The sequence below is a fragment of the Jatropha curcas genome, chromosome 8 (assembly GCF_041381405.1).
Source record: "Jatropha curcas cultivar XTBG-Jc1 chromosome 8, XTBG_Jcur_1.0, whole genome shotgun sequence".
Taxonomy (NCBI): domain Eukaryota; kingdom Viridiplantae; phylum Streptophyta; class Magnoliopsida; order Malpighiales; family Euphorbiaceae; genus Jatropha; species Jatropha curcas.
In genome coordinates this window covers 28,018,191-28,036,208 of record NC_143158.1, presented here as the reverse complement: position 1 = coordinate 28,036,208, position 18,018 = coordinate 28,018,191, and the positions used below count along the sequence as shown (strand labels likewise).

Below are 18,018 nucleotides of genomic sequence, written 5' to 3'. Positions count from 1 at the left end.
GAAAAATAATCATGGAAGAGAAAGCAGGTACACTAAATTGATGAAACTGGCCTTTGTTGCATGGAAACGGAAATGATATGGGGAAACGACATTTAAAATATAATTTTACACGGGGAAACGGTATTTTATACAGGGAAATTGATACCTGAAAACATTTCCGAAATGCGGAAAAGCCCATGTCTATGATGAGGCCTTCTTGTACCATATGCATCCTTTGCCTACCTACATGAGCATCAGACTTGCATCAAAATCTCAAAATCTGTCACTCAGCAAAAGAAGAGAAAAATATAAGTTTCATATTGTATTTTTACTTACCTTTGAGAATACTGAAAATTTATCTTGTTTATGGATCATTGCAGTAATACTTCATCTATTTCCACCCGTGGGACATTGGCTATAATAGATGCATATTTTCCTTTCTTCTTCAGCAGCTGTCTTTTCAGAATAGGACAGTCTGAAATTTGTATTATAGAAAGAGTGGAAGAAAGACCTTCTCTTGGTATGGAACGGAGCTTAGGACACTCTCTAATTTCCAATACCTCCAGTGAGGTAAGGTGCTGGAGCCCCATCGATAAAGACTCTAGATTTAGGAGCTTCTCAATGCAAAGATATGTCAGAGCTGCAGGAAGCCTACACTCTTGTGCAAAAGACACCAAATGTGGACGTCCACCAGATATAGTTAAGTCCTTGAGTGAGTAGAGTCTGTGTAATCTCCACTCAGATAGTCGTGGGAGATTTTCACAGTTATTGATCCGAACTGATGTTAGGTTGGAGGGTAACCCATCTTCAGGAAATGATTCAAGGCCTCGACAACTAGATAGTTGTAAATGCTGGAGTGCAGTGAGGCTTTGCATGTTGTTAGGCAGGGATTTTAGATTCGGACAATTGAATATGTAAAGCCTTCTTAGGTTTGGAGCAGGCAGCCCTCTTTCTGGAAATGACTCTAGACCAGCACAATAGCTTATGTGCAGTTCAATAAGATGAGTTAGGCAATGTAAGCCCTCCGGTAAGGTTTTCAAATTCGAATACTTCCGCACACTGAAGCACTCGAGTGATGTGGTATTCTGTAACAATGTTCCTGGAAGTGATTCCAACTGCAGACAGTCCCATATCTTAAACACCTTAAGCCTGTTTGGTAACTCACCTCTGGGAAAAGATTTCAGAGATGGACATTTAATGATTTCCAATCTCTCGAGAAGAGAAATATTGTCGCTTTCATTGTTTCTATTTGTCATCATTCCATCAGGTAGGCATTCAAGTGCTTCACACTCTTCAATAATAAGATGTCTAAGCATTAATGGAAACCCCAGCTCTGGAAAAGACACAAGATTTGGGCATCGCTTGATCTTTAATTCTGAGAGTGATGTGAAGCTGAAGAACCTATCGGGCAGCTCCTTCAAGCTACCACAGTTATGTAATTCCAATCTTTCAAGTTTACTGTCCTGCAGTAGATCTCCAGTATGCCTTAAAGTTGTCAATTCAGTACAATTGCTAACCTGCACAACTTTAAGTAATGGTGAGCATTGCATAATTCTTTCAGGCAATTGGCTAAAATTTAAGATGTTCCGCAGCTGCAGTTTAGTGAGTGAAGATGAAGTTAGAAGAGCTAAACTTGTTACTGTGACCTCATTACATTCTTCCAAACTCATGTCATAAAGACATGAAAGTCTGGGAAGCCGAGCTTCCAACAATGGGCATCTACTAATATCAAGTTTTACAAGTGAAGGTAGGTTGTTTGGCAATCTCTTTATCAACTTAGGACAATTCATTATGTGAAGCTCACAGAGGCAAGGGAATTCACTGTCAAATGTTTCTTCTGCAATTGTAGAAGACCAGTCCTCCCACTCTAACATATCACTGAATGTTAATTTCTTCAATGAGGGGAAAGGCGTGATGGAGACATCCTCACCATAGAACTCAAGGCCTACAACTTTTACACTTTGTAAGCCTTCGATGCACAAATCTTCTAAAAACGGCAGTTTCCCAAGTGATGGCAGTGATGAACATTTTGTACATTTTTTAAGAGTTAAGCTCATGAGTTTAGAGAATGAAGGATCTCCAATCCAACTGGGAAATGCCATTCCTGCATAGAATTCAATTTTCAGTACTTTCAAGTTCTTATGAGGTTGCAGCATGTCAAGAACATCCATTTCCACTCTGCCATCCCTTTCATCTTGAAGTTCAATATTGTTGCTCCATTCCAGGACCAACTCTTGAAGATCCTGTTTAAACAGTAAGTTTGCTTCCCCAGCATCATAGATGTCTGCCACATTATGCAAGCCAGAAATGGCAAGCTTCCCACGGAGACGCAACATGTCCCTCAGCTCTGTTATCTTTGATCCACTGCTTTTCCCCACCATAAATTTAGACAGTGTTCGCAAGTTTGTCAGTTTACCCATAAATAAGGGTAGCTCTTGCAGGTTTTTCGTATCACTAATAACTAGGTGGCGCAGATTAATAAGGTTCACAATGCCTGCAGGCAACTTCAGAAGAGCAGTGCAACTATGTAAGATGAGAGTTTGTAAATTACAGAGGTTACTCACAGAAACAGGCAAGGTTTTGATCAAAGTGTGAGATAAACCAAGATAACGCAAGTGTTTTAACTTGCCAATCACATCTGGCAGCGCTTTAATGCAATAACCACTCAAGGATAGCACCCTTAAACACCTTAGTCTTGGAAGCAACTCATATATCACATCTCTTGTCATATAAAAATTACGCCAACTAATTGTCATTAGAACTGGCAGTGGCAAGAAAGTGCGCAAGCTTTTAGCTTTATAAAGTATCTCAAATTTTTTGAAGACTTCATATCGGTGACGAATGTAGGACACATGTCGAGCTTTTTGCACTTTCCCCAACTTTTCCTCCAACCGGTAGCATATTTCTCCTGCTACATATTGAGCTAGATCATTGATGAGATCATGCATTAAAAATCGTGAACCATTTCTGCTTGATTGCTGGAACAGTGATCTTGATAGTAGATCATCGAAGTACTTTGCTCCCAAATTTTCCATTCGCTTTGTTCCTTTTGGTTGCTGCAAGAAACCTTCTGCCATCCATAAAAGAATTAATTCATCTTTACTGAACTCATAGTCCTTAGGGAAAATTGAGCAGTAAGCGAAACACTGCTTTAGTTGAGAAGGTAGATAATTATAGCTCAATCTTAGTGCTGGAAGGATACCACTTTTCTCTTCAGGTAAGTCCCATATTTTGCTGTGAAGTATATCCTCCCATGCATCCTGGCTTACTTTAGTATGAAATAGACTTCCAAGTGTCTTCGCTGCCAAAGGCAGGCCTTTACATTTCTCCACTATGCCCTCACCGATTGCTTTCAGGTTAGGATGTGCATCGAAGTTATTAGTTCCTAATGCAAGTTGAGTGAACAAAGGCAAACAACTATCATATGGCAGCTCCTTTAGATGGTAAGCTGCAACAGAACCCATGATTGATGCAACATCTTCATTTCGAGTAGTGACAACTATTTTACTTCCTGGTGCTCCACTTCTAAAAGGACTGCAAAGGACATCCCAATTATGGTAGTTTTCATTCCAAACATCATCTAGAACAAGCAAAAATTTCTTGTCTGTTAGTACATCTTGTAGTCTACCCTGAAGCAAATTTAAATTGGAACCAACAGTCGTCTGGGTTATCGATTCAAGAATTGTTTTTGTTATGCTTAAAACATCAAAATCATCGGATACACAAGCCCACACTTTTATATCAAAAAAATCCTTCACGTTGTTATCATTGTAGATGAGTTGTGCTAGAGTTGTCTTGCCTACCCCAGCCATGCCTATTATTGCTATTACGCAGATTTTGCCATCATAGACATAATCCTTCCACAATAATTCAAGTACAGCATCTTTATCACTTTCCCTGCCAAAAACTTGAGCTTCATTCAACAAAGAAGTTGTGGGTAATCTTTTTCTAAGTTTGCTGGAGCTCCCTTCCAAATTTTCTCTCAAATCCAGGTCACTTTTTTGACCTGAAATTTCTTGCAACCTAGCAGTTATCCCTTTCATCTTGGATCCCAACCTAACTCTAAACACAGTATTACTTGGAATCAAATTGTTACAAGTATGGATAAGTTTGCGTAGGTTACTTGTGTTGGCTTCTGGTTCAATAACCAATCCACGATGAATAGCTTCTGTGGTGAATTCATCCAATATGTCCTCCACATCATAAGCCAGATCTCTGAGCTCAGCCAACCAAATCTTCACAAAGTGGTTAGTCAGCTGCTTCTCTTCTGCATCATCAAGCACTGCATGTATTTTGAGCAGTATTTTTTCCCATTTCTTGAATTCAGCATAAACTTGCTCTTGGCGTGCGAATCTGAGCAATTCTGGAGAAGCTAACCTGTCAAACAATACCTGAAGAAAAGCAGATAGAACTGCTTGTCCAAGCACAGACATGCTCTTGGCACAAGGAAAGCAAGCACAAATGAAAGTTGTGCTGGATTTTATACAAGACTTGTATAAGAACACCCTAATAGAAAAAAAATTCAGATGATAAGAACTATTACAATTTCTGGTGAAAATCTAAGTAATTTTTGTGTTTTGCTTTTAAGTTGACTTATCCTCGGCTAGAGGACTAGACAATGCCTGTATCAAGGGGAAAAGATGCTAAAAGAAATGGAAAGGAAAAAGAAGAGCACGCTGAAAGTTTGATCTTGATATTACTATTTAATGGTATATATCTTCACCTAATATTGGGAAAGTGGTGACTTTTTATATGGCATTGACCCAACTACTGCTACAGGAGAATTTGGCAATCTTGCAAAACTTTGTGCTTACACACATTTGACAAAGCCCAAATGCAATCAAATATTGATAAAAAATAAAAATAAAAATAAAAATAAAAAAAGAGCAAAAAGTAGATAATTTGCCGCTAAAATGTTCTCCCTGCAACTTCGACTGATATATTTCAAATCACCATAAAATCTGCTCTATTCTGTTGAGCTCTTACCGTTTACTGTTATCAGACTTTCTTGCCTACTCGTGCTTCGTCTTAGATTCTTCTCTTCCAAATTGTGTTAATTATTCATAAAGTACTGGTTTCTTCTTCCCAGTGAATTTTGGATGCACATTTTTAGAAATTCCATTCACAAAATATGCTTCATGTCCAACATTGCACTTCCTTGCAATAGCCAAGAAGCAATGGCTATAATTACCTCACCTCTGGTGTTCAAAATCAAAGAAGCCGATTCCCATTTCAGTGCACCTCTCAACTACAAAAATAGTAATAACATAATTTTAAGCTTCATGCTTTTTTGAGTGAATTGATATTTAGTCCCCTTGTTATGCTGATAACTCAAATACACCAGTGAGACCTTATTTTCATAGTTTAATTACATAGTCCCATGTTGTTTATTTTATTACACTACTTAATCTTTTTGTTGAATTTTGTTGTGAGTCAAAAGGATTAAGTAGCATAACAGGACAAAATAATCAATTATGTAATTAAATTCTAAATATAAAAGGTCCTATAATGTATTTGAATATAACAATTGGGCTAAATAATAACTCACTTGTTTAGGCAATTTTAAATGCCACGTGTCGTGTATTCATAAAGGACAATAACGACATTTCAATAGTAATTAAAGGAAAAATAACAAGAAGAATTAAATACTGTGATGGAGATAGATCGATTGACTATATAATTAAAATTTGAAAATAGGGGTCTTAATTAGTGTATTTAAGTATAATTGAATGACTAAATCGGCTTTTTTTCTTTTTCTCATTCCTTGACCATGAATTAGCTATGAACAAAGTAAAATGGGAATAAATGATTCATACAGCAGACCTCAATTAATCTGGGATTAAGACTTAATTATTATTGTTGTAGTATTCCTTAAGCATGAAAACCACCCCAGTTTGCTGGTGACCTCATTAGCATGCTCATACTAAATTCTCTTCTCTTACATTACCAATGATCCTTGCAAGAGCATAGCCCATCATTGAAATGGTGAAACCTGTTGTTATCTCTCACGATTATTTCCCTTCCTTCTAACTGGGATATCAGCTTTATAGCAGTATGGCAATCTAAACATACTCTTAAGTTCTTTACTACCCTAATCGCTGCTCCTGATTTACTAACAAGAAGGGCAAAGCAAATAGCTAGTTTTTCACTATGAGTTCCCACCATATGCTCCTTCTCTTCCTCTTCAACATCTCTTAGCACACAGCTTCTATCAGCAGTGTACCCGTGCCTTCTCATCTTGCTTGCTAATTCTGCCAATAACCTATAAATATCATCTGATCGTTCATGTGATCTATCTCCAACCATGAACTTGTGCACTTTACCTTGGTACTCCACCCAACTCCATCCAGCGGTCTTCTTCACTTCCCCTTTGCTCATCATTTCTCTCACTCGGTTGACTTCTTCCCACCTCCCAGCTGAAGCATATATGTTAGAAAGCAAAACGTAATTTCCAGAATTTTGTGGTTCAAGCTGAAACAGCATTTTTGCAGCAAGTTCTCCAAAGTCAACTCTTTTATGAATCTGACTAGCATGTAAAAGAGAGCCATAGACTCCAGCATGTGGTTCCATTGGCATGTTATCTATTAGTTTTTTGGCCTCATCCAGTTTTCCAACTCGACCTAACAAATCAACCATGCATGCATAGTGATCTACATCAGGACTTTCAATCGATTCAAAGACCTTATGACCTTCTTCCATTAATCCTGCATGGCTGCATGCTGTCAGGACACCGATATATGTCACACGATCAGGATGAATTCCTTCTTCTTTCATGGTTGACAATAGTTTTATGGCTTCAATTCCCTTGCCATGAGCAGCAAAACCAGCAATCAAAGTATTGTAGGAAACCACATCTCTTGTTTCCATTTCTTGAAAGATCCTATGAGCTTCTTTCATGTTTCCACATTTTGAATACATGAAAATCAAAGAATTATATCCCAAAATACTCAAGTTAATCTTGTATTCAGTGATATGATTAACCACCCAAGTGCCTAATTCCAAAGCCCCAAGATGTCCACATGCTGAGATAACACTGGCCATTGTCACTTCATCTGGTTGCAAGTCTTTAGAACTAATCATTTCTTTGAAAATTTCAATTGCCTTCGCAGACTGCCCATTTTGAGCATAACCTGAAATCATTGTGTTCCATGAAACCACATCTCTTTCTGGCATCCTATCAAAATGGTCTCTGGCAGAATCCAAATCACCAACCTTTGTATATGCTGAAATCATAGTATTCCATGTAACAGAATTCCTATGAACCCCAAGTTCATTAAAAATGTTCCTAGCAGCCTCAAGATTCCCACACTTGGCATTCATATCAAGCAAAGCTGTCTTTACAAAACAATTCATCTTGATCCTCTTTCCATCAAGCATTTTCACAATTGATTCTGCAACGCAAGGATCACCAAACAATGAACACAAAGAAACCACAGTAGCCCATGTAGTTTCGTTAGGCTGGACCCCAGAATTCACCATATCACCAAACAACTTCAAAGCCTCTTCTGCAAAACCATTTTGTGCATAACCTGAAAGCATTGCATTCCAAGAAACAACGCTTCTCATTGGCATATAATCAAAATACTTCCTTGCTTTCTCCAAATCCTTTATCTTAGCAAACCCAGTAACCATTGCAGTCCAAGTTACAACATTCCTTTGAGGCATCATTTTAAAGAGACTAAAAGCCTCAGTTTCATTTCCTCCCTTCCAATACCCAGAGATCATAGAATTCCAATCCGCAAGACTTCTCTCAGTCATTTCATCGAACAGTTTCCTAGCAACCTCAACTGGACCACGTTTTGCATACATATCCAATATCACATTGCGAATATAAGGATCATTTACATAACCCAGTTTCCAAATATGGCCATGAAACATTATCCCATCTTTACCAGCAGATTTTATCACTAGCGGATAAACATATGCACCAAGTTTAACATAGCTACAGCATTGCATGTGTTTAAAGAAAGATATAACTTCATTTTGGCCACCCAAATGGGAGTAGTATTTGAGCATGGAAGTGACGACATGAATAGTTGGGTCGGGGGTTGAATTGAAAATGCTACGGGTATAGTGTGGTGGCGCGTGAAGGAGCGTGCATTGGGCGATGAGAAGTGACGCCCAATTGTTGTGGTGGTGGAGGGAGTTTTGAATGAGATGAGCATGGAGCTGTCTCAAATGATTAGCGTTAATTAGTTGATATATTTTGATGTGCAAATGGGACATGACAAAGTGTTGAGGTTGGCATGCTTGGTTCGCTTCCTAGGAGTTGCGAATTTGCGATAGCTACCTTTCCTCCAAAGACCATAACTTTAACTAACGATAACTAATAAATAAATAATTATCTTTCAAAAAAAATGCATAAATTAACACAGTATTTTCCGAAAAAGAAAAATTACCTATCCATCTATTTTTATTTTTAAAATATTAAACACTTTAATTTATAAAATTACATTTATTAAATACTTAAACTTACAAAATCATTATATAAAAATCCTAATTCAGAAAATTAAATCAATAAATAGATAGTTAAAAAATAAATTTATAAAATTTACATATTTAACACTTTAATTTATAAATATTTCTACTAAACACTTATAAATTTAAATCAATTAAACAATTATTGGATAACTGAAAATGTGAAATTTATTGTTTTAAAAATTAAGTAATCACCAAAATCAACATTTTACAGCTAAGTCATTAAAAATTTTCAAACTTTATGGGTAATTTTAATTATATCTTAAATCCAACTTTTTTCTCCTAGTATCCTGAATTCCAAATTTAGTTACAATAACATCTTAATTTCAAATTATACCCAATTTAATGAATAAAATATTATTTTTAATGGGATTCAATTTAACATTTTTCCTCAAATTAGACTCCTTTCCGACAATACTTATTAATATTTATTTATTTATATAAATATTAAAATAAAAAATAATCTTTTCATCTTTAAATAAACACTACTTTTTATTTATTTATATAATATTAACAATAAGTAATGATTTTCTATAAATAAAATAATATCATAATGCTTAAAACCTATCTTTATAAGAACTCAACTTAAGTATAAATAAAATTTTATGCTTAAAAAATGACAAAACAAAAATCTAAACTAATTTTTTCACGCTTATAACTAACTAAAATTTATTACTTTATTTTGGCTTTTTATGAATTTAAGTTCATAACCAATATTGGGTAAAATGTTGTTAAACAATGAGTTTTTGGTTAATTTGACCATAAGAGAGAATATAGGTCAACCAAAAATAATATTTTATTTATTAAATTAGATATAATTTGAAATTAGAGTGCTATTATAACTAAAGTTTAAATTCAAGATACTAGGAGAAAAAAATTAGTTTTATGGTACAATTAAAATTATCGGTAAAGGTCGAATTTTTTTTAATGATTTAGCCACATTTTACATATAAAAATTAAAAATACCAATAAAAACTATCGTTGCTAGTATAGATAGATGCATATAATTACCAAATTTCATAACTCTAGCCCATTTTTGAAATAAATGAATTCTACGAAATTTGATGGAATTCATTTATAAATACAATTTGTTGAATTTATTATGAAACACAAACTTAAAATGAATTTAATTCTATAAATTGGAATATAACTAAACCAAATTCTACTAAAAGACGTTGAATTTTAAAATGAATTCCACAAATTTAAGCAACTCCAAAAGTTGGAGAGAAAAAAATAAAGGAAAATGGACATTTCACTTATTTTATAAAATTATCCAAATAATTCGAAATAATTAGAATCGCATTTTATTGTTTATAAATAAATGAGGATGAAATTGTTTATTCTCCAATAATAATATTTTATTTCATCTATAATTTTACCTTTCTAAACAAAAGAAAATAAATTTAGAAAGGTAAAATTTTAGTTATAATAATTTTTATATAACTAAAATTTTAGTTATAATAATTTTTATTTTATGTCGAATATTTAGGAGATCGGTCATATCCTCCCTGCAATATTTTAATTGATTTGAAGTTTTTTAATGAAATGGTAATATATTATCTTCAAAAATTAGTTATGTTGATTTTTTTTTAAAATTTAATTAGTCATGTTCATTAGATTAAAAATCTTTTAAATTTCCTTCCGCATTAAATAATTATTTATGTAATTAATTTTGAATTATTAAATAACTATTAAATCATTTATTATATAGTTTTATTACAAATAATTAATTAGTAAATTATTTACTAAAATCTCGATATAAATTTATGTTTTAATCTGTGCGTCACGATTGGAATTTATATGAATGTAGAAAACATTATTCAGCTTATTATATATATATATATATATATACATATATATATATATATAAATAAAAAATAAATTTTGACAAACCAAAGGAAAAACAGCGGTAGAAAGAACTAGAAAAGAGAAAACCTCACACTAACAAGAACCCTAGCGTCCTCTCTCTTTACTTGCTCTCTCTTCCTCCTTCCCTCTCTTTCACTGATCAAATCTCTCTTTCTTCTCTAAATCTGCAACAATGGCAGCCATGCTGGTAAGTTACATTACCTCTCCGTTTCTTTTTATATCTTATAATGTATATTACATAATATTTGACCCTGCCTCTTTGTCTATGGCGTTCAAATTGGGCGAAATGATGAGCAGCAACCGCAAATCATACTATTGAAGGAAGGGACAGACACGTCCCAGGGGAAGGCGCAGTTGGTCAGTAACATTAACGCTTGCACTTCGGTGGCCGATGTAGTTAGGACGACGCTTGGACCAAGAGGGATGGACAAGCTTATCCATGACGATAAAGGAAATGTCACCATTTCTAACGATGGAGCTACTATTATGAAGTTGCTTGATATTGTTCATCCTGCCGCCAAGATCCTTGTCGACATCGCTAAGTCCCAAGACTCTGAGGTAATGGTTAACATTTCTACACTTGAATGAAAACTAAGCATTAGGTTTTGTGTACTGCATTATTGTTGAATATGCCAGATTATTAATTTATTTATTTTATATAATAATTAAAAGTTGTTTTAGGAAATCTCAAATAGGAAAGGCAGAAATATGGTAACATGTATAGGTAAATTGTTATAACTAATGAAATCTTACATTTCATGTGAGAAGTTAGATTTGAGCCAAACATGATACTGGGAAATTAGTTGGGTAGGACTAACTTGTGCTTTTGTCCAGGATAATAACATTCTCTTGACAGATGTTTGAGATTCCTATGAAGAAGTTAGGGTGACCAAATGACATTGATTAATTCTCCATGTTATATAACATAGAAATTTGTTAAGATTAGTAGGAAAGGAGAAGATTATGGACGTTAAAATGCCTTTTAGAATTTATTAATAGAAATAATACCTTTCTTCTTATCCAGTTCATCACTTGTTGTGACTTGTAAGACATTTATTTTCCAGAAACAGTAATTATGATGTGCTAAATTTGTTGCTTATGCATTCTGGGAATTGCATGCTTTTCTTATGCTGCAGGTTGGTGATGGAACCACTACAGTAGTTCTGCTTGCAGCAGAGTTTTTGAAGGAGGCAAAACCTTTCATAGAGGATGGTGTCCACCCACAAAATTTGATACGGAGTTATAGGACTGCAAGCTATTTGGTAATTTGATTTTGTTTACCTTTTCTTTGTTTGATTTGGGCCTGACTTTCCCATTTCTTGATTCTTAAATGCTACACATGATGTTGTAGGCAATTGAGAAGATCAGAGAACTAGCTGTGAGCATAGAAGGGAAAAGTCTAGAAGAAAAGAAAGGTTTACTTGCTAAATGTGCTGCCACAACACTTTCTTCAAAGCTTATAGGTGGAGAGAAAGAATTTTTTGCACAGATGGTTGTGGATGCTGTCATTGCAATTGGGAATGATGACAGGCTTAACATGATTGGAATAAAGAAGGTAAATGCATGTGTCAGTTAGTTGTGTTTGCATACTGCCGTTGTCTTATTATTCAATTTTCCACTCTAGCAATTGGCAGTGTTTCATCAATAAGTTCCGCACATACATTTTAGGAAATTTTACAGGTTTGTAAATGCAAACGTTGTTGACCAAATCATAGAGTGGTCATGATTTGCAATGCGAGTAAACTTCTCTTTTCTCTTGATATAGGAGTTTGGTTTATTTTGAATTTATGGGAAATCACACTTCTATATCAAGAGATTTATTTTGAGTTCAGTTGTTACTCAAACACTTGCCATTAGATACAAGCTTTTTTTAGCATGCTCGAATGTTGATCATCTCCTTGATACCTTCTTTGTTATTAGTTTATTCAGACTCCTTTAAGTTAATCAATTTAAAATCTGATCAAGATTTGAATGCTAGCGCCTTCTTCACAGTTGTGCAGTTTTCTCATGAGATGTTTACTGTGTAATTGAGCATTTAAATTTCCATTATTTTGGTGGAAGTTTTGTGCTTGCTTGAAGTTGGATATTGGAAATATTGTAGTAGAAGATTTTGATATGTTGTATATGTGTTTCCTGCAGGTACCTGGAGGCAATATGCGAGACTCCTTTCTAGTTGATGGTGTTGCCTTTAAAAAGACATTTTCATATGCGGGGTTTGAACAACAACCAAAGAAGTTTGTGGACCCCAAGATACTTCTACTCAATATTGAATTGGAATTGAAATCTGAGAAAGAAAATGCAGAGATAAGGTAGGATTCTCTTTGTTAGTTTGATTTAAATTTCAACATAGAAGGTCGTTGCTGAATCCCACATTGCTGTCTTTCCAACTGCAGATTGTCAGATCCATCAGAATATCAATCGATTGTTGATGCAGAATGGAATATCATTTATGACAAGTTGGATAAATGTGTACAGAGTGGGGCCAAGGTTGTCCTTTCACGTCTGGCTATTGGAGATTTGGCAACACAGGTAGGCATTCTTGGCTTCATTAATGATATCCTGTATGAATGTAATGTTTCTACCTGTATGAATGCTAGTAAATCTTTGTGAATTGGTAGAAATCAGACGATGAAAATTTGATTTTTGTACTGTCTGTAGTCTTTATTTCTTTTTACAGTAGACTCCTTTCTTGGTTATTGAATAATGAATCTTGTGAATAGAGTATGCTGTTTTCCTAGAAGAACATGTCTTCATCATGGTTTTGTGTACTATGCTGGTAAATTTATTGAATGCTCTGTTTGTAACAGTATTTTGCAGATAGAGATATTTTCTGTGCCGGCCGTGTAGCTGAAGAAGACTTGCAAAGGGTTGCTGCTGCAACTGGTGGAGCTGTGCAAACAACTGTCAACAATATAATTGATGAGGTCAGGCTTCATATTTGTTTGGAAATGCAGAAACTATTTGTTTGCAATAAGTTGTTTTTGTGATCATATTGGAATCGTTTTATATTTCTGGCTTTAGGTTCTTGGAACTTGTGAGATTTTTGAGGAAAAGCAAGTTGGAAATGAGAGGTTTAATATATTCAGTGGGTGCCCTTCTGGAATGACAGCTACTATAGTTCTTCGTGGTGGGGCTGATCAGGTATGTTAATATATTTTTATTGAAATTATGATAAGTTCACTTAGATTTTTATGTTGATCTTTGTATTTTCTTCTGTCGTCACTATCAGTTCATTGAGGAAGCTGAACGAAGTTTACATGATGCTATCATGATAGTTAGAAGAGCTGCAAAGAACTCAACTGTTGTTGCTGGTGGTGGTGCAATAGATGTATGGGTTTATCAGAACTGATCACACACGCTCTCGCATATTTTAAGCCTTGGTAATTAAGATGTTGTTTTATGACAGATGGAAATCAGTCGATTCTTGAGGCAGCATGCACGCACAATAGCTGGGAAGTCTCAGTTGTTTATTAACTCTTATGCAAAAGCCCTGGAGGTAACTAGCTTATATTCAGATGTCAAAACTATGTAGCATAAAATGCCCTCCATCTGATGTGGTATATGACAGGAAAAGAGTTTATTATTTATAGATGATTCTAACCTTCTTGCTGGAGAATTTAATCTATAGAAACGTGTTAGAGTTATCTTGAAGCAATATTTGATTTTGGAACTTCTATGGCATTATGAGATTTATATGTGATTTCCAGAGTTATTGAACGAAAGCATGTGTTATGATGTACTTTAAATTATTATTAATTCTAAAATTCTTATTCTACCAAATTAATGGCAAAGAGTGTCATACTATCATACTATGATAACATATATATTAATATCTTAATGAACAATTCTGAGGATCATAACTAACTTTATATTGTCAATATTATTAGAGTTAGTGTAGTAATGTAGTTTATTAGCTGTGGTTCTTCATTGATTGCACCACATGATATCTCTTATATTCCTAGTTCAATGTTTGAACTGGAAATGCATTTTATTCTATTGCATTCCATTGTCCCTTATCACACTTAGCCTATAAGTGTTTCACTGGTGGGACATTCATAGTAAATGTTATTCCTTGTACAGATGATATTTCATGCTCTCAAGATATTATGGATTTGGGAAAAGGTTGATGAGATTCATCTCTCATATTGCAGGTTATTCCAAGACAATTATGTGATAATGCTGGGTTTGATGCAACTGATGTGCTGAACAAATTAAGACAGAAGCATGCACTTCCGTCTGGTATGTACCAGTTTGAGTTGCCCCTTCGAAGAAAAGAGCTCGATTTGGTTATGTTTGAAGGAGTTTGATACTTTGATTTTCTAGTTCATTGTCATGTGCTTTTGATGAACTGGCCTCTCTTCCTGATGTGAAAGGGCTTGCTTTGATGGCTGTCTTGCAAATGAATTTCAATAATATTTTTTTTCCGAAGTAATTTCATATAGATCATTGCACTAATATTTTGAGCTTTTCAACAGGTGAGGGTGCACTTTTTGGGGTGGATATCAACACAGGTGGAATTGCAGACTCATTTGCCAATTTTGTTTGGGAGCCAGCAGTTGTGAAGGTAGAGGATTAAATTTGTTGATACTGGATGCATTATCTTATGATTTATTTTCTTTCATTCTATATACTGACCCTATGGTGGTTGAATCCATGTCACAGATCAATGCTATAAATGCTGCTACTGAGGCTGCCTGTCTCATATTGAGTGTGGATGAGACAGTAAAGAACCCTAAGGTAAAGTGATTAGTGTTTTATGGATGTCAGGCTGATTTTGGCAGTGAAATTCGGCTTTGAGACATTGTTTATTGCGTTAAAATACATGTATGTTATGTTCGATTGATTTTTAATATTCTGGAAATTTCTATTTGCAGTAGTCTCTTTATGAGTCTCATCAGTAAGCCTTTGATAAGGGCTAAGATATCATATGCTCAAATGAAAATTTTCATCTCTCTAATGGTTTCCCTTGTTTGGTAATGCAGTCTGAAAGTGCTCAAGGGGAAGCTGCTGCAAGTGCTATGGGTGGTAGAGGGCGTGGAGCTGCTTTCCGCGGTCGTGGACGTGGAATGCGAAGACGATGAGCATGCCAGTTACCAGATGTAATTTTCTGGAAGTGTCATACTTGTTAAAAAGCATCTTTTTAAAATTGCGCTCTTGATTTTAGTTGGCTTCACATCATATCATCATTTGAATTAGAACATTATGCTGACTAGTAGCTTTTTGGAATGCAGCTACTGCTTATTTTTGCTGGGTGTTAAGAGAATCTTTTTTTATAAGTAGGAGTTTGATGATATCTTCTGTAATTTCTTCCTTTTTTTATCCCCTTTGAGAATGGACATGTTGTGTATTTTGGAATCACTTTTGAGAGGAAATATTTTTTGGCAATGAGATTCTCTCATTTGTTACTTCTTTTTAGTTACTTGCTATGGAACTCTTTACCATTCCCACAGCCTCCTGCAACTTTCATGACCATGATTATTTTTCGTAGGGGTGAATATTCGGTCTAAATTCCATAATTTAATTAGGCATGTCTAAATTCAAAAAATGATCGTGTCATAATGTACAATAGAATAATAGAATAATTCTTTAAGAATAATAATGCTTATAGTGTGATAGCAGTAGGCTTTTCTCCTCTGTGGCTTGGATGTAAAATCTTGGGTTTATGGAAGTTCTTTTCCTACTCCCTATCTAATAAACAACTATTGGCAAACCGAGATTCTTCTGTCCAGTGGGACCGCCCCGGCTTCACTCTTTGCTGATAAAAAAATGGTGTCATTTTATTATTTACTTATTTAATTAAATAATAGAAAATATATTTTAATTTTAAAAAAACCGAAATACGTTTGATATAAAAATACTTCATATTATCATTTCAATCAAATGAAGAAGTTTTGAAACTAAAATTTTAAGGTGTGACAATATTTCCAACTTTAATATAAATAAAATTAAATATTTTTTTATAATTAAATATATGTATCATTCAAAAAATGAATTTAAATGGGGGTAGTATGGAATCCGCGGTCGGGAAAAAAAATCGACCGTTTATAATGTAACTTTTATTTATAAGACCGGGGAAGTTTTGAATTCCTTGTAAAAATTAAAATATTGTATTAACCAGAAAAAAAAAAAAAAAAAGTAGCTTTCTCAATAGAAAATCAATTAAAAATTAGGAACTTAATTCCTGCCTCTTGATTTGTTTTTATTTGATTGAATTATACATGATTTTTAATTATATAAATCAGTGTTCTGAAAACTGGACTGGTCAGTGAATCTGTGAAAGTAAAGATTTATTGAATCGGTGAAGGTAAAGATTTACTGAATCGGAGAGTTCAACATTATCAACACAATTCAACCAAATTTTTATATATATAATATTTTAAAATATATTTATTAAATACTATTAAAAATATAGAATAAAAAAATTTTGATATCAAATAAAAAATAATCTCACCTCATGGTGATGATCTACAGGGTTCATAACTAATCTTCTTACTACAAAACATTTATCTAGCCAACATTTAAATTCGGTTTTCTCCAAATTTTTTCAAATCATTTTTATAGCCAACATTTAGATTCAGCCTACCCAAACTTTTCTAAATCATTTTTTTTTATCCAATTGAACGAAATAGGATTTTCGAAATAAGGAACAAACAAACCATAGATAAATTCAAACTATTTTTACTTAAGTCCAAGCTAACTTTTTCAAATAAATAAAATATGTAGAGTCCATCGTGCCAAATGTTTCCTAAGAAAAAGAGCGGAATGCTATTAGATCAAATGATAAAGGCATTGTTAAGAAAAAGATGCAAGATTCGTCCACAGAGGGTGAGTCAAGGCTAAGATCAAGCCGAAAGGCATAGTCGATAAACAACAAGTGAATATTCTACGTCAGGATAATCTTTCTGTGAGACACTTTGGTAGTGCTCTCGGATTGGAATCTATAAATCAGAGGAATTTGTTCAGAAATAATACAATGAAAGGAAGATAGGAGTTTGTCGCACGCAAATTATGAGAAGAGACCAAGAGTGAGAGATGCAGCTATTAGACTTGGCCACAGTTTCGGAACCGGCGGTTCCGGTTCCGGTTCCGATCCGATTACAAAACCGACGGTTCCGATTGGTTTTTCGGCGAATCGCATAATTTTAAATTTTAAATTTTGAATACCGGTTTAAAAAAAAAATTATTTAAACATAAAAAATTAAAAAATACACTTAAAAAATTTTAAAATTTGAAGACCGGTTAAAAAAAAAATTATTTGAACATAAAAAATTAAAAAATACACCTAAAAAATTAAAAAATACTTCAATTAAATTTATAAGCCTTTCACAACATCTTACATTCTTACTTCTTTTTTTAAGTTCTAAATTTAATATTTTTCATTATTATTTTATTAATATTAGTTCTCTATATATGCTCTCACTCATCCTCCTCCTCTGTCCAAGTTACATAGCAAAAAACAACAGAGCAAAACATGACTACTGCAGGAATGATCTCTTCTTCCTTTCAAGCCATCTCCAAACCCAATCTCTCAACTCCAAAATCAACTCTTAATCCGTCTTCTAATCTCAGCTTCAATACCCATTTCCCAAAATCAAACTTTTCCTTCAAAAATACCACTTTAAAATCGAACAGAGCAGGTTCAGTTAGGGCCGTCATGGCTGATACTGTGATGGTAAAAACAGAGAGCTTTTA

General features: G+C 34.2%; 3 protein-coding genes across 4 annotated transcripts; 1 reads left to right on the top strand and 2 right to left on the bottom strand.

Annotated features, from left to right (window-relative positions):
• Nucleotides 1–28: 28 nt before the first annotated feature.
• LOC105639400 (putative disease resistance RPP13-like protein 1) lies at nucleotides 29–4,709 on the bottom strand. The gene is made up of 2 exons (XM_012223448.4): nucleotides 316–4,709; nucleotides 29–222 (listed from the first exon to the last, which is right to left on the bottom strand). Exon 1 carries the CDS (start codon nucleotides 4,410–4,412, stop codon nucleotides 351–353), a length of 4,062 nt encoding a protein of 1,353 aa, XP_012078838.1. The 5' UTR covers nucleotides 4,413–4,709; the 3' UTR covers nucleotides 29–222; nucleotides 316–350.
• A 995-nt stretch (nucleotides 4,710–5,704) lies between these two features.
• On the bottom strand, nucleotides 5,705–8,290 carry LOC105639398 (Pentatricopeptide repeat (PPR) superfamily protein). Its single transcript, XM_012223444.4, has one exon. The coding sequence runs from the start codon at nucleotides 8,203–8,205 to the stop codon at nucleotides 5,923–5,925; it is 2,283 nt and encodes a 760-aa protein (XP_012078834.1). The 5' UTR covers nucleotides 8,206–8,290; the 3' UTR covers nucleotides 5,705–5,922.
• Nucleotides 8,291–10,349: 2,059 nt separating this feature from the next.
• Nucleotides 10,350–15,711, top strand: LOC105639396 (TCP-1/cpn60 chaperonin family protein). Of its 2 annotated transcripts, XM_012223443.4 has the most exons (15): nucleotides 10,350–10,513; nucleotides 10,624–10,884; nucleotides 11,463–11,588; nucleotides 11,678–11,881; nucleotides 12,466–12,635; nucleotides 12,720–12,855; nucleotides 13,134–13,250; nucleotides 13,348–13,467; nucleotides 13,556–13,654; nucleotides 13,733–13,822; nucleotides 14,478–14,565; nucleotides 14,802–14,890; nucleotides 14,989–15,063; nucleotides 15,309–15,425; nucleotides 15,558–15,711. In XM_012223443.4, exons 1-14 carry the CDS (start codon nucleotides 10,499–10,501, stop codon nucleotides 15,405–15,407), a joined length of 1,689 nt encoding a protein of 562 aa, XP_012078833.1. In that variant the 5' UTR covers nucleotides 10,350–10,498; the 3' UTR covers nucleotides 15,408–15,425; nucleotides 15,558–15,711. The 2 variants fall into 2 exon arrangements, with proteins under 2 accessions (XP_012078833.1, XP_012078832.1); XM_012223442.4 differs by having other exon boundaries at nucleotides 15,309–15,629.
• Nucleotides 15,712–18,018: the final 2,307 nt, after the last annotated feature.